This window comes from Mauremys mutica, chromosome 12, assembly GCF_020497125.1.
Source record: "Mauremys mutica isolate MM-2020 ecotype Southern chromosome 12, ASM2049712v1, whole genome shotgun sequence".
Classification (NCBI taxonomy): domain Eukaryota; kingdom Metazoa; phylum Chordata; order Testudines; family Geoemydidae; genus Mauremys; species Mauremys mutica.
In genome coordinates, this window is record NC_059083.1 from 26,729,372 (window position 1) to 26,749,274 (window position 19,903).

The 19,903-nt window shown below is 53.0% G+C and overlaps 1 protein-coding gene across 1 annotated transcript; it reads left to right on the forward strand.

Moving 5' to 3' along the window:
* The first annotated feature begins 2,937 nt into the window (after nucleotides 1–2,937).
* LOC123345235 (zinc finger protein RFP-like) lies at nucleotides 2,938–19,001 on the forward strand. The gene is made up of 7 exons (XM_044981963.1): nucleotides 2,938–3,362; nucleotides 11,376–11,471; nucleotides 12,487–12,717; nucleotides 13,048–13,070; nucleotides 13,779–13,894; nucleotides 16,130–16,177; nucleotides 18,331–19,001. Exons 1-7 carry the CDS (start codon nucleotides 2,946–2,948, stop codon nucleotides 18,837–18,839), a joined length of 1,440 nt encoding a protein of 479 aa, XP_044837898.1. The 5' UTR covers nucleotides 2,938–2,945; the 3' UTR covers nucleotides 18,840–19,001.
* Nucleotides 19,002–19,903: the final 902 nt, after the last annotated feature.

Below are 19,903 nucleotides of genomic sequence, written 5' to 3' on the forward strand. Positions count from 1 at the left end.
CTCTGCTCGGTGTCCCAGTCAGGCTCCTTTCTTATGACCCTTTGACCGCACTCCTGTCCCTGTTCTTTTATTAGTTGTCCCCCGCAATTAGTGGGTTTCTGAGGCCCTGTGGAACCTCCCCTTAGGCTGGGGGGGATCCGTTAGCATGGGGCAGGCTTTGCCCGCCCCGTTTCCTGGAAACCCAATAGACACATAGCCCTAATGGAAAAGCTAACAGCTTGGCTCTTCTGCAAGCCTCAAACTGCTGAATGAGCTTTAGGGTAGGGCAGGCTGTGCCTCCCAAATAGCCTGGCCCTGCCCCCATCAAAGCCCCATCCACTTCCTGCCCCCGACTGCCCCCCTCAGAATCCCTGACCCATCCTGCTCCTTGTCCCCTCACCATCCCCCAGAGACCCCCACCCCACCAACCACTACCCTGGGACCCCACCCCTACTCCCTGTCTGCCCCAACCCCTATCCACCCCCCCGAATGCCCACAATCCAACCCCCCCATTCCCTGCCCCCTGACCAGCCCCCCAACCTCTGCCCTGACTGTCCCCAGGACTCTCTGCCCCTTAGCCAACCCCCCTAGCCCCAGCCTCTTACCCCCGGCTCCCTCCTCACCCGGAGCCTCAGCGCCTCGGCTGAACACCTGCAGCGTGTCTCCGGTGGGGCCTGAGCCCCGCCCCGCTCAGAGCCACGTGGTGAGGGGGCGGGGCTGGGAGCTCCATGCCGAGCGGAGGGAACAGAGCTCAGCCCGGAGCTCGCAGCCCCGCCCCTCACCACGCGGCTCTGAGCGGGGCGGGGCTCAGGGGCCCCGCCGGAGACACGGCGCTTGATGTGCTAAGGCTCCAGGAGAGGGGCAGAGGCGGGAGCCTCCGCTGTTCTCTTGGGGGCCCCTGCGGAGCCCGGGGCCCGGGGCAAATTGCCCCCTTTGCCCCCCCCCGGGCAGCCCTGTGCCTGCAGGCTGCAATGTTCCCGGGGGCTCCTCCCCACTCAGCAGCAGCCGAGTCAGTCCCAGGAAGGGAAACACCCAGCGGCTGCTGCAGGAGCTGCTAAGGCAGAGCCCAGCCGGCCTCACGCAGCTTCTCTCATGCAGCGAATGTCGCCTGTTCTGGGGCCGCCCCTGGGGGCGGGGCTTCCGCCTTTGTTGTTGGTTGGTTTTTAATTTCCCTCCCGAGAACATGATTGGCTCCCGGTTACCCAATCGTTTTTTAAAAAAGCTTTAAAGGCTCGTTACTGCGCCTGCGCGAGTTTTGGTTTCGCTTTCGGGTTCCAGCGGTTGCTGCCGGTTCTGTTCTTCGCTCCTCCTGCAGTGCCACGTGGCTGCTGCGGGCGCCTGGCTCGGGTGCAGGGGCCTTGACTTGCTCTTAGATGGGGGGCCAGGGGAGGGCTGCTCGTTGCCCCACGCCTGCACTCCCCCACCCGTACGTGGCTGCGCCTGGCTCACTGCAGGGGGGGTTGTTGGTTTGGAGGGGAGGGGTAGCTCAGTGGGGCAGCATCGATTTACCTGCCTTTGCCCTCCTCACCTGGCAGTTTCAGTGCAGCTGCGGGGAGGGGAACTCCCAGGCTGTGTGGGGTTGGGGCTGGCAAAGGCTGCAGCAGGGTTTGAGAGAGTTGTGGGGGATTGGCCTGGCTGGGATGGGGATGCAGGGGGTTGGCTCTGTGGGGTTGGTTGGGGGAGGGGAGTGGCACCCACTGTCCTGTGCTAATTCTTGGTCTTTGGTCAACTGGGGTGCACCAGCCGGGGGTAGGGTCTACTGGGGGTCTGCTCTGGGTGTGTACTGGCGGTACCTCGGGTCACCTCCCCCCCACGCTTTAAAAAAATATTAAAAGTTCTGCACTTTGTGTTAATCTGTCTTTCTCTTGGTTTTGGTTGGTGGGCACATTGGACTGGTGGTGTGTGGAGGGGGGCTGAGAGAGGCAAGGGGGACATTGGCTGTGGGGATTTCTGGGGAGCACAGAGGTGTTGCTTGAGGGGGACCCCTGAGTGCATAGGGGGAGGTATTTGAATGCAGAATGAGGAGGGGGCACTGGCATGGGCGGTAGAGGGCTTGGGCTGGGGTGTTGGAGGTGCATGGGGCCCTGACTGGGACAGAGTGGGGTGGAGGCATGAGAGTCTGGCTCTGGCAGTGTGGGATGCATTCTGGTGGCCCTGGCTGGGGCAGTTGGGGAACAAGGCTTTTGATTTTTGTTTTTATTTAGATTTTTTTTTCACCATCAGTGCTGGTACATCATCCCCATCACTAACCTGCCCCTATATTCCTGACATCAGGAAAGTGAAACTGTCCCTGTTCCACTGCCCAGAGCAGGGGCGGCGAGTTGTATGGGCCTGTGGTGCCTGTGCTCCAGGAATATTCAGAGCACAGGAGCACAGCTCCATCAATGTTCGAGAGACCTGGTCCCACCTGCCACCCCCACGCACTTCCCCCAGAGCATCTCCCAGCCCCTCATGCTGCCCCCGGGCCATTTAAAATCTCCTGGCAGCGCAGCGGGGCTAAAGTGGCTTCCTGCCCGCCCTCACTCCATGCAGCGCATCACTCCTGGAAGCAGCCAGCATGTCTCTGTGACCCCTGCAGGAGGGGGTGTCTCCATGTGCTGCCCCCACCTCAAGCGCCAACTCTGCCACTAGAGCTGCAGCCAATGGGAACTGCAGGCAGCAGCGCATGGAGACCTCTGGCCCCCCTGCCTAGGAGCTGCTGCCAGAGGGGTGTGTGGGTCACTTTCAGGAGCCACCTGAAGTAAGCACTGCACCTCACACCCCCTCCTGCACCCCAACCCCCTACCCCAGCCCAGAGCCCGCACCCAGCATCCAAACTCCCTCCCAGAGCCCGCACCCCTCCCACACCCAAACTCCCTCCCAAAGCCTTAGGCAGGTGTGTGTGTGGGGAGGGGGGCAGGACTTGGACCCATTCTGGGCACCACCAAAAATTATACAAACCTGCCGCCCCTGGCCCAGAGGGAGCCATGGCTGCAGAGAACCCAGTGGAAAGTCTGCAGGAGGAAGCGACATGTCCCGTCTGTATGGAGTATTTCACAGAACCTGTCACTCTGGAGTGTGGGCACAATTTCTGCCGAGCCTGCATCAGCCAGTGCTGGGAGGGATCCACTACAGCCGCCTCCTGCCCTCAGTGCAGAGAAACTGTGCAACAGAGAAACCTCAAGCCCAACAGGCAGCTGGAAAATGTCCTAGAAATCGCCAAGCAACTGAGTTTACAGGCAGCAAAGGGAACAGGAGGGGACGGGGTGTGTGGGGAACACCAGGAGGCTCTGAAACTGTTCTGTGAAGAAGATCAAACCCCCATCTGTGTGGTGTGCAGCAGATCCCAGGCTCACCGCACTCACACAGTGGTTCCTATACAGGAAGCTGCCCAGGAGTACAAGGTATCAAGTTGCTGTCCAGTCTAATGGGTGATAACTTTGGATGTTAATTACAGGTTAATGATGTAACTGTATCATTCAGATGTGTGTAGCCTTCATTGCATGAAAGCTGATGGGGGCGTTACAAGCTGTGGCTGGTATTACTAGTTGTATCACAGTGTTTATTGTTATTTGAATCCCCTACAGACCCCAGATGAGCTCTGACCTCAATTGCAGGGGACCCTGCACAAAACCCTGTGAGGGACAATCTCTGCCCCGAGCCATTTACAGTCTAACTGGACAAGACAGACAAAGGGTGGGAGGGGAAACTGAGGCACAGTGAGGGGAAGTGACTTGTCCAAGGTGACTCAGCAGATCCGTGGCAGAGCTGGACATAAAAACCTGGTTTTCCAAGGCCCAGTTCAGTGCCCTAACCACTAGCTACTCTGCCCCTTTCAGCAGCACTGAGCAGTGATGAAGTGCAGAGATTAGGAGGAAAAGACTCCTTGATAAAGGCCCTAGGCTCAGCAGGGAGGCTCACTGGGCTTCTGAACTCCTGTGCTGCTCCATGAGGGGTTAAACTCAGATGCTACCGGCCTGCACTAGAGGAGATCACTGAGGGTATGGCTACACTGACGAGTTGCAGCGCTGGTAGTTTGCAGCGCTGGTCGTCCAGCTGTGCAGGGCCAGCGCTGCAGTGTGGCCACATTGGCAGCATTTCCAGCGCTGTACTGAGAGATGCATTGTGGGCAGCTATCCCACAGAGCACCTCGTCCTGTTTTGGCGCTGTTTTGCCGCTGAGTATTGTGGGAAGGGGAAGGAAGTGTGTGGGTCATTCCGCTTCCTGTTCCAACGCCCCGTGGTGCATCGCTTCACTTCCCAGCAGTACAGTTTCCCCGTCCACGTTTCTAGCCATTGTAAGTGCAGCACGCTTTCTGTGTGAAATGGAGCCTGAGCTGCTGAGGACTTTGCTGATGACTGTCGCCAGCACATCACGTTTGGCAGTTGAGCTATTCCTTCAGCTCCAAAGTGACAGTGAGGAGTCCGACGATGATCTGGATTTGCCTAATGCGGGTGACATGAAATTGCTTGTAGCGGTAACGGAAATGCTCAGCACCGTGGAACACCGCTTTTGGGCTCGTGAAACAAGCAGTGAGTGGTGGGATCACATTGTCATGGAAGTCTGGGATGACGAGCAGTGGCTGCAGAACTTTCGTATGAGAAAAGCCACTTTCATGGGACTGTGTGCTGAGCTCGCCCCCACCCTGCGGCGCAAGGACACGAGATTGAGAGCTGCCCTGACGGTGGAGAAGCGTGTGGCTATGGCAATCTGGAAGCTGGCAACTCCAGACAGCTACCGATCGGTCGGGAACCAGTTTGGAGTGGGAAAGTCGACCGTGGGAATCGTTTTGATGCAAGTTTGCAGGGCCATTAATTGCATCCTGCTAAGGAGAACCGTGGCTGTGGGGAATGTGCAGGACATTGTGGATGGCTTTGCAGAAATGGGTTTCCCTAACTGTGGAGGGGCAATAGATGGGACACATATTCCTATTCTGGCACCACCCCACCTAGCCTACGAGTACATTAATCGCAAGGGGTATTTCTCTATGGTTCTCCAGGCGCTTGTGGATCACCATGGGCGTTTCATTGACATTTACACAGGCTGGCCTGGAAAAGTGCATGATGCACGCATCTTTCGGAACAGTGGCCTGTTCAGGAAGATGCAGGAAGGGACATTTTTCCCAGACCGGAAGATCACAGTAGGGGACGTTGAAATGCCCATTGTGATCCTTGGGGACCCCGCTTACCCATTAATGCCTTGGCTCATGAAACCCTATACAGGGAAGCTGGACAGGAGCCAGGACCGTTTCAACTACAGGCTGAGCCGGTGCCGAATGACAGTGGAGTGTGCTTTCGGCCGTTTAAAGGGGCGCTAGAGAGCTCTTTATGGGAAGCTAGACTTGGGGGAAAGCAGCATCCCTGCGGTTATATCCGCGTGCTGTACCCTCCATAATATTTGTGAAGGGAAGGGTGAAACATTCAGCCAGGCATGGACCAACGAGGTGCAAGTCCTGGAGGCTGAATTTGCACAGCCAGACAGCAGGGCTACTAGAGACGCCCACCACAGGGCAACAAGGATTAGGGATGCCTTGAGGGAGGAATGAGGCTGAAAGCCGACAGTAATGTTTTTTGCCTTGACCAGGAGTGACGTGCACTGGTTACAGTGCTTTTAAGTGCCTGTGTTTTCCTTGATGTTTGTTACCTGTGTTTTCCTTGGGGTTTGTTATCTTTCACTTTATGCAATAATAAAAACTGTTTCATAATCAAAGAAATCATTTATTTAAAAAAAAGCAAATAAACGGGCAGGGGGGTTGGTTGTTGAACTGTACATTCATAGTTTTGCATATGTACTGCCAGGAGTGCTGTTGTGCACCTCAGGATTGTACTGTTGCATGGTGATGGGGGTTGAGTGCAGAGGGTAAGGGTCGTAGTTCTCTGGGCTCATAGGTGACCATACAGGTGTCGGGGGCAGCTGGTGATGGTGTAGGTAAGAACCTGGATGCTGGGGAACGGGACTTGGAGCTGACATTGGTGCATAGGGGAAAGAGGTTTGGGAGGGTGGGGGTTTGGCACGGTAGTGCTCTGCCTGCATTGCTACCAGTGACTGCATACAGTCTGTTTGGCGCGCCATGAAGTTTATAAGCTGCCTCGTGGTTTTCTTCAGCGTCAACGCCTTTCTCCTGCTTTCTGTTTCCTTCCAGTGCTGCATCTTTTCTCTCCATTCCTGCGCAGTTTTATTCTCTGTTGCACACTGGTTCATAACTGCCTTCACCAAATCTTCTTTGCTTTTGTTAGGCTTCCTTCTCAGGTTCTGAAGCTTTCTTTCAGTCACTGATAACACCGGACCAGGACTAGTCAAGGACACTGTAAAAAATCAGCAAATGATACATTTTAATAGAGCCTGCATTGTGTATAATCTGAAGTTAGTTTCAAGTCTCACACTGTAGCATTCCTCAGACATTTCAAACACAGCTAGAGAATTCACAGCCTCCCAGAAATGGTAAGTTAGGGTACAGTGCCTGTTTTGGGGCTTTGTTAAAGGCAGGCAGCAAGCAGCACTTGGGGAAAGCAGCACTGCCATGTCCCTCAGGAATTAACCCTGGGGTTCCTGCCGCGGTTTGCTTGGGCAGGGATGCTTTTTGCTTCATGGGGACAGTGCCTGTTTTGGGGCTTTGTTAAAGGCAGGCAGCAAGCAGCACTTGGGGAAAGCAGCACTGCCATGTCCCTCAGGAATTAACCCTGGGGTTCCTGCCGCGGTTTGCTTGGGCAGGGATGCTTTTTGCTTCATGGGGACAGTGCCTGTTTTTGGGCTTTGTTAAAGGCAGGCAGCAAGGAGCACTTGGGGAAACCAGCACTGAAACACTCCCTCCATTTCCCACAGGAGTTAATACTTGAAGATATCTCCCTGCTGCGGGTTACCAAAGAAGCAAGGGAGGGTCTCCTACAACAATGCGGATTCCGCCCTGGCCCCTATGCAGCTTGCCTGTGTTCAGCCATGGTTCCCCCACCCCTCCTCGAACAGTGGCGCAGACGCGTTAGCCTGACTGGGACAGGGACCACACTGGCTCTCCCTTTAAACTTGGTCACGCGCATTGCCTATGCTCTTGCAGAAACTTTTGAAGAGATTACAGAGGCCGATTACCGCAACGTGATAGACCACATCAATGGGATATTCCATGTCTAGGCATGCAGCCATACCACCCCCCTCCTCTCCCAAAACCTTTGCATTGCAATAAAAGCTGCTTACCTGGGACCTGCTCCTGTGATTCTTCTGCACCAAGCCCCAGGGGCTGCGACTGGCTAGCTTCCTCCTGGCTTGAGAAGAGCTCCTGACTGCATGCCTCCTGGGACTCCGGGGTGTCTTCCCCCACCACAGTAGCCTCACTGTCTGCCTCCCCCTCCTCTACCGGCTCTGAACTGTCCATTGTGGTCCTTGGATTTACAGAGGGGTCACCCCCATAAATCGCATCCAGCTCCTTGTAAAACCGGCAGGTCGTGGGGGCAGCGCCGGATCTGCGGTTCCCCTCACGTGCTTTGCAGTAGGCACTCCGCAGCTCCTTTACTTTAACCCTGCACTGCAGCGCGTCACGCTCATGGCCCCTTTCCAGCATGGCTCTTGATACCTGGGCAAAGGTATCATAATTCTTACGGCTAGAGCGCAGCTGTGCCTGCACAGATTCCTCCCCCCAAACACTGATGAGGTCCATCAGGTCGCCATTGCTCCATGCTGGGGCTCGTTTGCCACATAGAGGCATGGTCACCTGTAAAGATTCACTGATTGCACTCCACACCTGGCTGAGCAAACAGGAAGGGGATTTTTAAAATTCCCAGGGCATTTAAAGGGCGGGTCACCTGAGGCCAGGGCAGTAGAGTCTGACCTGATGAGCAGAGTGGCTGAACAGGCATTCTGGGATACATCCTTATACCCTGGAGGCCAAACACAGCGCTGGTGTGTGGCCACACTTGATGACCAGCGCTGCAGCACCAGCGCTGGAATCCTTATTCCCCATGCCGAGTGAGGTGTACGGCCAGCGCTGCAGCCAGGGAGTTGCAGCGCTGGAAGTGCCCTGCAGGTGTGGCCACTTACTAATTGCAGCGCTGGTGGAGGCTTTCCAGCGCTGCAAATTGCCAGTGTAGCCATACCCTGAGATAAACACTGTGTTGGACCCCGAGCAACAAAAAACATCCACCCCCGTGACAGGTTCAGTCACAGAGACCCCTTTGAGACTGTCACTTGATGTGCTGGGGTGCCACTGAGAACAACCGTCCTGCCAGAATGGGCACACCTCTGCCCTCCAGACATTCCAGTTTCCAATATGTTATAAGAAACCTTTGGCATAAAGCACATTCCAGATTCATAAGTCTAATTTCATAAAGCATATGGAGTGCAACGTCACAACCCCTTGGAGAGACTTTTTTGTCTTTTCCCCTCCCTTTATTGTTGACAAAGAGCCAGTGTAGACACTGCTGATTGTTTTGTGGACAGAACTGGCTTCCTTCAGTGTCTCACAATGCCTGCCCTGACTGCTCTGCTCAGTATTTTGATCTCTGCTGCCCTGGAGGCATGTGCCCCTCCCCTCTCAAAGCTCCAGGAAGTATCTGACAGCTGAGTGTGCTGCTCCCTTTGGGGAACAAACAAGAGCAAATCATTGGCATGCTCCTGTTCTGCTCTGCACTAGGAATATCACAGCAGGCAGACAGCTGTACTGCTTTGCCATTCCTCAGCATGCAGAGCTCAGAGCTACTCGTGGTGCTGCTCTCAGGGGAGAACTCAGAGAATCCCAATATGCGCAGTGATCAGCTCTTCCTTCCCACAACACTGCACTGTGGGATACATACCTAGGGTGCATTGCTCACCCATTTGATGATGATGCCCCCAATGTGGACATGATCCAGGGAACTAGATGCATCTGCAGCAGCATCTCTGCCCAGCACGGCTCCCCCACCACAGCCGAATTCCCTCTCCTTGTCCCCGATGGCAGCTTCCCAGACTGCCCCAGGCCTCCTCAGTCTGTCCCCACATCCCCTCCTGCAGCCACAAGAGGAAAGTGGCCTGAGAGGTCTCTGTTTATCCCACACCATGTGCCCTGCAGGCCCTAGTGCGAGCTCCCCGGAATGAAATGCTTAAAACCCAGCTTGTTGTGAAAGTTTAAATCAATAAAAATAAAAATTGCTTAAAATAAACATCTGTCCAAATGATATAGTATAACAAAATTTTGCCCAGCCTGACTATCACTCCTAACACACAGCTCCTGCTCCTGCAGGCTCCTCCTCACAGGGGGATGCCCCAGTCACCCTCCCCACCAGCACAGGGGCTGATTGCAGGACCAGAGCCCTAGTGATACATTTTTTCACTAAAGCCTCCAGGGGTGAAATTGGCTGGGTCCTTCCTGCTCTGCAAACAGCCTGAGTCATTTTCAGGCAAGGAAACTCCCCCTTGCTGCTGCAGGCGGGGCATAGCCTGAATTCAGGAATTTGAAACAAAGCCTGTTACAAACTGCCCAGAGGGAGCCATGGCTGCAGAGAACCCCGTGGAAAGTCTCCAGGAGGAAGCGACATGTCCCGTCTGTCTGGAGTATTTCACAGAACCTGTCATTCTGGAGTGTGGGCACAATTTCTGCCGAGCCTGCATCACCCAGTGCTGGGAGGGATCTGATACAGCCGCCTCCTGCCCTCAGTGCAGAGAAACTGTGCAACAGGGAAACCTCAGGCCCAACAGGCAGCTGGCAAATGTCCTAGAAATTGCCAAGCGACTGAGCTTACAGGCAGCAAAGGGAGCAGGAGGGGGCAGGGTGGAGGCTCTGAAACTGTTCTGTGAAGAAGATCAAACCCCCATCTGTGTGATCTGCAGAGAGTCCAGGGCTCACCGCGCTCACATGGTGGTTCCCATAGAGGAGGCTGCCCAGGAGTACAAGGTACCGAGTTGCTGTCCAGTCTGATGGGTGATAACTTTGGATGTTAATTACAGGTTAATGGTATAACTGTGTCATTCAGCTGTGTGTAGCCTTCATTGCATGACAGCTTATAGGGAGAGTTACAAGCTGTGGCTGGTATTACTGGTTTTATCACAGTGTTTATTGTTATTTGCATCCCCTACAGACTCCAGATGAGATCTGACCTCGATTGTAGGAAGCCTTGCACAAACTCCAGTGAGGGACAATCCATTTACAGTCCAACTGGACAAGACAGACAAAGGGTGGGAGGGGAAACTGAGGCACAGTGAGGGGAAGTGACTTGTCCAAGGTGACTCAGCAGATCCGTGGCAGAGCTGGATATAAAAACCTGGTTTTCCAAGGCCCAGTTCAGTGCCCTAACCTCTAGCTACTCTGCCCCTTTCAGCAGCACTGAGCAGTGATGAAGTGCAGAGATTAGGAGGAAAAGACTCCTTGATACAGGCCCTAGGCCCAGCAGGGAGATGAGGTTTCCCACTGGGAATCTGAACTCCTGTGCTGCTCCATGAGGCACTGGGCTAAACGCTGTGTGGGACCCCGAGCACCTTGAGTCCGCACACAAAAGTGCTCCAGACAGCGCAGGTCCATGCCAAGAACCACTGGGATTCGACTTATCTTCAGCAGAACTAACCCCTGGGCAGTGCGGACCTGTGTCAGTCTGACCTGTTCTCGTGTGTTCGTGGGCAAGGACCAGCCAAGGTGGTTCCATTAGTCCCACCAGGCAGCCTTTTAAAATCTCCCAGAATCCACTGCTTCCGGAGTCTTTTCTGAGGATTTTGGGGTAGCTACCCAGAGGCCATTGCCCCAGAAAGGGGCTAGGACAGCATTAGGGCAAACCTCAGCTGTTCCTAACACAAATCAACACATCTAATGGGGTGTGCCCTACTCCAGCCAGTCCAATCCCTGGGGTACAGGGCTGAAAGTCAATGGGGTTGGACTCCCTTGAGCATCCCGGCCTATATGGCTGCCCCTGGTGGCTTATGGGGTTGGTATCACTGTTCATTAAATCTTCTCAAAAACATCTTTATAGATTCACTGTCATGGGACACCAGTTTTTCACTGGTTCGACTCAATGGAGAGAGTGGACGTAATAACTTCAAACCATCTGAATACAAAACCCGCCCAATTTCCATAAATAAGGTTTCATTTCCTTGGTGCCTCTGATATCCTACCTCTAGAAAGAGCCACTGTTGTACACAGTATTGTTGTAACTGCGTTGGTCCCGGGATATTAGAGAGACAAGGTAGGTGAAGTAATATCTGCTCATGGCCAGCTTCTGTGGGTGAATGACAAGCTTTCAAACTTACACAGGGCTCTTCTTCAGACCCGGGAAAGAGTATGTTCCTCAGAGCTGAGTTGTGTGTAACTCTCTTACCAACAGGAGCTGGCCCAGCAGAAGATATTGCCTTACCCACCTAGTCTATCTAGGAAGGCTGACTGTTACCTTGAATTTTGGGTGGAAAAAACCCTCATCCACCCCCTACAACCCTCAAAATAAACCTGCCAAATCATTTCTGTTTGTCAGGAAAAAATCCAGCCCCATTTGAAGACTCTGAGGGAAGAGAGAGAAAAGCTGCTGGGATTTAAAGTGACTGGAGAGAAGAGAAGCCAGGAGTATCTGGTAGGTGCCTGTTGTTCTTTGCCTGCTGGGACATGGAGGTGAGAGGGATATTTATTGCTAGATTTCTCTGTGGCCTTGTGTATGTTTCTCCATGATCATGGGATACTTTGTGTGTGTGTGTGTGTGTGTGTGTGTGTGTACAGGTGTGCATATCACAAATGTTCTCTCCCTGGAGAAGGACAACAGCATCTTCTGCAGGTTCTACGATACATTTTAATTAATGAGTTAATTACGACCCCTTGTGGCTTTCACAACCTTTCTCCCAAACTGCACTGACTATACCCCAGTAGACATGGAGACAGCCCTTTCAGAGAGATTGGGGCCCAATGGGAAGCTGTAAGAGAATCCTCTCCCTTGTGATCACAGTGTATAGTCAAGTGTCAGGATGTGAAGAATGGTGGGTTTTGAACCTCAGTCCACAGAGACTGTCATTACAACCCAGCCGCTCTCCAGAGCCAGCAGGGGAGGGGCTAGTGGAACTCTGGCCCACCAGAGGATCTGCCTACGAAGCTCCCGATTGGAGCAGACGTTCGGATGCATGAATTATGCCGGCAGGAGTCACGTGAAGTTGTCCAAACAACTGTGTGAACTCCCAATCTGCTGCTGGACTGGACCCTGACTCTGGCTTAGCCCTGGCATTGTCCCTGACTCAGGTCTGACCTGCAGTACTGTTATCTGACTCCAGCTTAACCCTTCGTGTGGCTGCCTGACTCCGACTCCAGTCCCGATCCCTGGTGTGACTCCAGACTCTGATTCTGACTCAGCCATGGGCATGACGCCTGAGCTCGACTGTAGCCCCAACCCTCGCTGAGATCCTGACTTTGACTCCAGCTCTGATTTTGGCTGTAGTTCCTGATTTCCAGCTGCAGCTCTGAGCACTAGATCTGACGGCTCATGTCCTGGTCTCTACACAGATGTGTTAGAGATTGTAAAGAAACTCTCTCTTGTAAGACTGTATGGAAGGTCATCAGGCTCCATCCATGTTCCTGACCAGCCCTTTCCTTATTTCTTATAGAAACAGACAGAAACCGAGAGGCAGAAGATTGTGTCTGAATTTCAGGAACTCCAGCACTTCCTGGAGGAGCAAGACCGACTCCTGCTGGCCCAGCTGGAGAAGCTGGACGAGGAGATTGTGAAGATACAGAATGAAAATATCACCAAACTCTCTGAGGAGATTTCCTGTCTCAGTGAGCTGATCAGTGAGATGGAGGGGAAATGTCAGAAGCCAGCATGTGAATTCCTGCAGGTGAGATTGAACTGGAAACATCCCAAATCCCAACACAGGGACAGGACAGCTCCTGAACCACGGGCACAGGAGTCCAGCAATCAGAGATCTCAGTGTAACTCAATGTGTGCATTGCTAACATGTGAATGATGATTGTTCTTTGCAGACTGACAGACACATTGATATTGGAGATGGAAAAACCCCATTAGCTCAGTGAAACCATGGCCCCGGGGCCAGGGCAGGGCTGATTTTCCCTGTATTTGCAAAATCTCTTTCCTGGAATCCCAAGTGTGTGTCAGGTGGTACTGAGATTTATTTTTAATCTCTCTCTCCTCTCTCTCTCTCCTCTAGGATGTCAGAAGCATCTTAAGCAGGTATGTGTCTCTCTCTCACTCCCACACATACTTGGCAATGCTGGGAAAGAGCATGGAGATGATGTTAGCACTGCATCTCCACAGCAACATGTGTGGGGAAGGTCACATTTTGGATACAAATTTCTCAGATAAACTTAATCCTGAGGTTCTCACCCTGGTTCAGAAGACTCTGGAATTCTCCATTCAGTGGCAAGGCCTGACCTCAAATGTTTCCTAGAGATGTCACATCCCTGGGGGACTGGCTGCCTCAGGATTGTGGGCCTGTCACTGCTGGGGCACTGGTTACCATTCAGCCCAGGGCAGCAGTGGTCAAGTCTTTCCCAGCCTGAGGACTGTTTGGAGACCTGTGAGGAATGAGCTGGGGAAGGGGTAGTTGGTGTCTCAGTCTAGTTCCTAGAGGCAGATTTCTACAGCACTTCACCTGGGAACCTCCTGTCCCTCAGAGCATGGAGGCCAAGGAGTGAATTTGCCATGGAGACTCAATTCCCCTTTTGTCCCCAGAGCTGATCTCACCAGACCAGAGTTGCACAATATTAATGAATCCTTTGAAGGGAAGGTTGTACGGCCATGGGCTGTGTTGCACCTGCTCTGAGGCTGGGAGAAGTCGAGGAATTCAAACTCCAGGCATATTAGAGCAGCAACTCACTAGCCAGAACTTATAATGAGTCACACAGTGAAATATAATCACATGATGTTGTTTCTCTCTAGGTGTGAGAAGGGGAAGTTCCAACAGCCAAAGGAGATTTCTCCTGAACTGGAAGAGCGAGTCAGCAGTTTCTCCCAGAAAACTTTTGTGCTATCTGAGACTCTGAGGAACTTCAAAGGTACCTAAAATGGATCTAGGAATGCAAATTGGGATGAGTTTCTGAGACTGTGGGAAGAAAATGGTGCTGGTCAATTGGTTCATGCTTAGATGATGCTTCTATTTAATTGTTGGGTGTGAATGCCAGACACTTGGGTCCAGAACACTCAGGTTGATTCATTCAAACCTTTGTTTGCTCCAAAAACATGCCTTTCAATTACAAAATAAGAAATGACTCGTAGACTTTAATGTCAGAAGGGACTATCATGATCCATTTGCTCTGACCCCCTGTAAACTTTGGCTGACTTACTGAAGCCCTCAAATACTGATTTAAAGACTTCAAGTTACAGAGAGTCCACCATTTATTGTAGTTTTACATCTGTAAATGAAACATGCCCCATATGAGAGAGGAAGGGGAAAAAAGAAACAAAAAACAAACATGGTCTCTGGCAATTTGACTTGCTGGAAAATTCCTTCCCTATCCCAAATATGTTGGTCAGTTGGACGCTGAGCATTTCAGCAAGACCCAACAGTCAGACACCTGGGAAAAATTACTCTCTAACTCAGAGCTCTTCCCCGTCTAGTGCCCCATCACCAGCCATTGGGATATTTGCTACCAGCCACTGCATACAGAAAGAAGATCTGGCCAGTTCCCTTCTCTCGGGGCATAGGTGGGTCATGGGGGATTTCTCCTATGATGTTCTGATTACCCCTTACAATGTCTAACATATTATACACATCCAAATTGCATATTTACTAGTTCTTTTCCAGTCACCTTTGAGTGATATGAATATTAAATATCTTATATAGGTCATACACTGCACATGCATGAACATTTCATTGGCAGGGCTTTTTTTCTTCAAGCTATTTTTATGTTCTTGTTCTCTTCTCTCATTGGTTTATTACCACTGATTATGCACACGTCACTTTGACCTTTGTCTCCACACAGAGGGTATTGGACTTCTCTGTGGCTGAATGCACAGCCCCCCTCAGCCTAGCTCCAGCCCTTCAGTGCTGCCCCTCAACTGCACAGCCCCCCTCAGACGAGCTCCAGCCCTTCAGTGTCTTTCCCCCACTGCACAGCCCCCCTCAGACGAGCTCCAGCCCCTCAGTGCTACCCCTCCCCCAGCTGCACAAACCCCCTCAGCCTAGCTCTCCAGCAGCAGCAGCGATGAGGGACAATGGGAAGCCACTTCAGGGAGCCACCAGAAGTGAGTCCCGACCCCACCAAGAATTTGTTCCACCCTGGCCCCTGATCACAACAGATCTCCACCCACAGCCAGAGCTTGTCCCTATATCCTGGTCAGGAGGCAGAGGAGGTTCCCACCCACCCTGGGATAACCCCTGCCCAGAGAGGGGTGCCCTGCTCACAGTGAGAGGGTGGGAAACCCTGCTCCCCTGAGAGACCCCCCTCCTCTGTTTCCCACATCCTGTGACATGATGGGGGATCTCCCATGTAAGGGACACAGACAGGGGAGAGAAACGGGGTAAAGCGGTATAGAGGTGGGACACACACACACACACACACTCACTCCTTCTCCCATAAGACATATTATTTAAACAAGAAAAATAGTAGTGACAACAATGCACTGAAATATGGTTTTAGGATAAATATTTATTTCAATGCCCCCATCCTAAAAAAAAAAAAAAAAAAAAAAGACTGCGGCAGTGAGGTACATTCAAAAAAAGTGAGTTGAATTTATTATTACTATTATTATTGTTTATTATTAACTACCTAGCTAGGTTATGTTTTTTTCAGTGTGGAAAATTGTGTTATTTTATGGGTTGAATGATGACTGAATGACATAACACCTCGCCAATGTCCATCACTAAGTCCAGTAATTTTGTCAGGTGTCCATCACACAATATGATGCTGCCGACCCCTGGCCAAAGGGACCAAAGTGGGTAAAGTTACTTTTATGATAAAGTCTTTGTATGATCTGGGTCTAGGGTATGACAAAAAGCAGTGAGTGAATGAGACAAACCAACTGGAGTCTGAGGGGTGGGAGGGGATAATGAGGGGAAAAGTAAATCTCCTTTACAGATTGTGTGTCCTGGGATGGATGTGAGGCTGCAAGGACGTTTCCATTGCTGGGAGATGCCTGAATGAGAGAGGAAATAGAAGGTTTCAGATAGTGTGTCTCTGGGCCTCTCGCTCTGTTTCTCTGTCATGATGAAAACACAGCTCTTTGCGATCAGAGTGGGGACACTGTTATAAATATGATAGCCTGAAATCTCATCGCCTTTCCCCTGCCAGACACTCTGGAGACACGAATTGAGGAATCCCTAGAAGCACACAGACAGGGTGAGTTTGCAGCTGGAGATTGTCTTTAAATTATGAGAAAATGCTAGTGAAAACATCTTCATGGGATTGTAACTAAAGTTACCAACAAAATCAGCACACACAGAGCCCTAAAAATAACCCATTAAACAGCGAGGAGATCCATAGTTTGGGGATAGGGGGCCATGTTGCCCCCCCCCCAACGGCAAGCCTTGGGCAGGCGTGGAGCATCACAGGCAATGACTGTGCTTCGTGGAGGGGCAGCTGATCAGCTCCCCCTTTTTAGTGCAGCTTCTTCCTGGTGCTGGCCCCTCTCAGTGGCCCCACCCCTGCTCCTCTTCCTCCTGGACCCTCCACCTGCCCTGGGTGGTGCACGCGGGAGAGTGGGGACATGGGAAGGTGGAGGGTCAGGGGCTCTCCATAGTGGCCAAGGCTCCCAGCCTGGCCAGGGGCAGGGCCTCGGCGGGAAGATGAAGAGTGGGGCAGGGCCATGGAGAGGGCAGGGCGACCTAGTACCTCTCTCCCCAACTTCTACCAAGGTGCTGGAACACCCGTGGAGATCCCAAGCTGACATCACACAAATAGTCCTAGGATGACCAGAAGAGAGACGTGAAATATCAGGACGTGGGTGCGGGGATGTGCCACTGGAGAAAAAAAAAAACAAAAACCCAAGAGCTGGCGGTGGAGGGGAAAAAACAAACAAACAAGAGCCGCCGGAGCATAAGAAAAATTGGTGGGGGCTGAGAACCCATCGGCAGCTCCAAGCACCGTACCCCAGCACCAGCTCACCTCCGCTCTGCCTCCACCTCCCCTGAGCAGGCTGCCACGTCCTGCTTCTCACCCCTACCTCCAGCGCTTGCTCCACCATACAGCTGATTAACGCAAGCCTGGGAGGGATGGGGAGGAGGAGGAATGCGGTGTGCTTGAGGAAGAGGCGGGGCCAGCGTGGGGAATTTGGGGATGGATCCAGTGGGGGAGGGAGGAGGTGGAGTTGGGGCGGGGGTGGGCAGAGTTGGGGCGGGCGCGAGCCTGTGTGCTGGAGGGCAAAATATTGAGACAATTTGCATCCGATCAATGTTTGGACGGGACGCAGGATAAACAAGTAAATATTGGGACAGTCCCAATAAAATCTGGATGTCTGGTCACCCTAAATAGTCCTGACACTGACCTTAGTGCTGAGTTCATGCCCACGCTGCTGAACAGAAACACTCACTGAGCAGCCTGTGAACAAGCTCTCTGCCCTGAGGGCTGACACATCCCTCTGCTTTATCCCAGTGCAGATCTCCCCATCGCTCTTCTCCAACATCCTGTCTTTCCTTTGGGCAGGGTTGGGCTGCTCCCTGCTTCCTGGATTGGGGAGATGCTCGTCCTGTGATGCTGGCAGCTTCTCCCTGGGCTGGGGATGGTGCTACCTCACCCGAAGCCACCTCCTATGCTCTGATATTAAATAGCTCTTTCCCAATGCTGCACCTTCCTGTCTGTTCCCAGCCCTGGGAGTGGAGGCTGCATTAGAGGAGGGAGATTCCCTCTGGACTTCAAAACTGTACCTGCTTCCTCTGCTCCGTCCTCACTAACAGTGGCGGCTCTAGCTATTCCGCCACCCCAAGCACGGCAGGCAGGCTGCCTTTGGCATCTTGCCTGTGGGAGGTCCCCGGTCCCGCGGGTTTGGCGGCATGCCTGCGGGAGGTCCTCCGGACCTGCAACTTCAGTGTACCCACTGCTGAATTGCCGCTGAAGCAGCAGGACTGGCGGACCTCCCAGAGGCGTGCCGCTGAAGGCTGCCTGACTGCTGCCCTCGCAGCGACCAGCAGGGCACCCCATCCCCCGCGGCTTGCCGCCCCAGGCACGCATTTGGAGCGCTGGTGCCTGGAGCTGCCGCTGCTCAATAAAACCTTTCTTGATGGTCTCTCTCATCCTGGTAATGGAACAGAACAAGAGGGGTAGCTGGGAGCTGAAGCTTATGCAAGCAAATGGGAAACTAATGAAGTGGGTCTCCTTACAGAGACTGAGGAACTGCAGTGACATCCCTGTTCAGTCTCAGGTGCCCAGGACAGAGGCAACTCTCTTAGATCCAGGCCTGTCTCAGCCAGGACAGGGCTGCTGGGGAGCATGAGAAATGGTCCCAGCCTTCCCCAGAGCAGAGGTCTGCCCCTAACGCTCTGATTCTCTCCCCCCAGCAAATGTGACTCTGGATCCAGACACGGCTGATCCTGAGCTCGTCCTCTCTGATGATTGGAAAAGTGTGAGATGTGGAGACACATGGCAACGACTGCCCAACAACCCTGAGAGATTTGACACTTGGCCCCGTGTGCTGGGCTGTGAGGGATTCACCTCAGGGAGACATTGCTGGGAGGTGGAGGTGGGGGGTGAGGGATTCTGGGCTGTGGGGGTGGCCAGAGAGTCTGTGGAGAGGAAGGGACGGATCAGCCGTAGCCCTGAGCGGGGGATCTGGGCTGTGGAGCTGCTGGGTCAGTTCTGGGCTCTCACCTGCCCTGTGACCCCCCTGCCCCTGAGCCGGTCCCCCAGCAGGATCCGGGTTTGTCTGGACTGTGACCGGGGGCAGGTGACATTTGTCGATGTTGGTGATGAGGCCCCGATCTTCACTTTCCCGCCGGGCTCCGTCCGTGGGGAGAGAATCCGACCCTGGCTCTGGGTGGGGGGATCCCGGCTCAGCCTGTGTCCCTGAGACACAGCAGAGGGGGGAACCAGAAATCAATCTCTCTAGCCTCATGGACCCCAGTCTCTATGACCTTGGAGGACTCTCATCTGCCCAGCCACTGGTGCCTCATCTCTATGACCTGTGGAACCTCTTCCCCCTCCCTCCCTGCATCACCAGGGAGGGGAGGGGGAAGGAGGAAGAACCATGGGGCTGCAGGGGGCAGAGAGGCCCTGAGCGCAGAGGTGGGGGCTGGGCAGGGGGCAGCACTAGCAGCCGGGCTGGGGACAGGCAGAGGTGGGGGTGGCAGGGACACAGCATGAATCAATCAGGGTTTGGAGGGTTGGGGAGAAGCAGCAGCACGGAGCAGTTGGTACAGATCTGTGGGATTAGATCTCACTGGGGTCTCCCAGCCGGAGCTCCTGCTGCAGGGGCCACAGTCACTTCAGGACAACTGGTCACACACATGGGGGGGGTGACGGATGGGCAAGGGGTGCAGATTGATGGAAAAACCATTACATAATCCTAAAAAAAATCATTGTTGAGTTAGTCTCATGATTTTTTAAAAACTCTTGAGTTTGGCAGCACTGGGGGAGGCAGGGACAGGGCGGGTTTAACCAGAGGGAATTAGAAGCAACAAGAAGGAAAATGTGAATGAAAATAAAACAATAAAGGGAGAGTCCAGGAGAAATAGTGGAAAACAGGAATGAGAAGAGTGACAGAAAAATATCCCTGACAGGGGAACCAGCCGGGGGCAGCAAGAGGGGAAGGGATAAAATCAGGCAGGGGGTGGTGGCCATGGTAGCCATGGGGGATGATCTGTAACTGGGACGGGAGGAGGGTGGTAGAGACACAGGAAAGTAAACAGGGATCAAAAGTGAGGGTTAGGAAAATGAGTAGAAAAGGATAGCGTGAAAGGAAAGGGAACATGAGAGCGTTTAGGGGAGGAAAGTGAATGAGATTTTGCTTATACCAGGTGTGGAAAAGCAGAAGACACCAAAATCTATTCGTGTGCAGTAGGAAAGGAAAGAGAACAGAGGGATTTATGACATGTTGCTGAAAGTGAGACTGTAACTCATTCATTCCTGGCCATT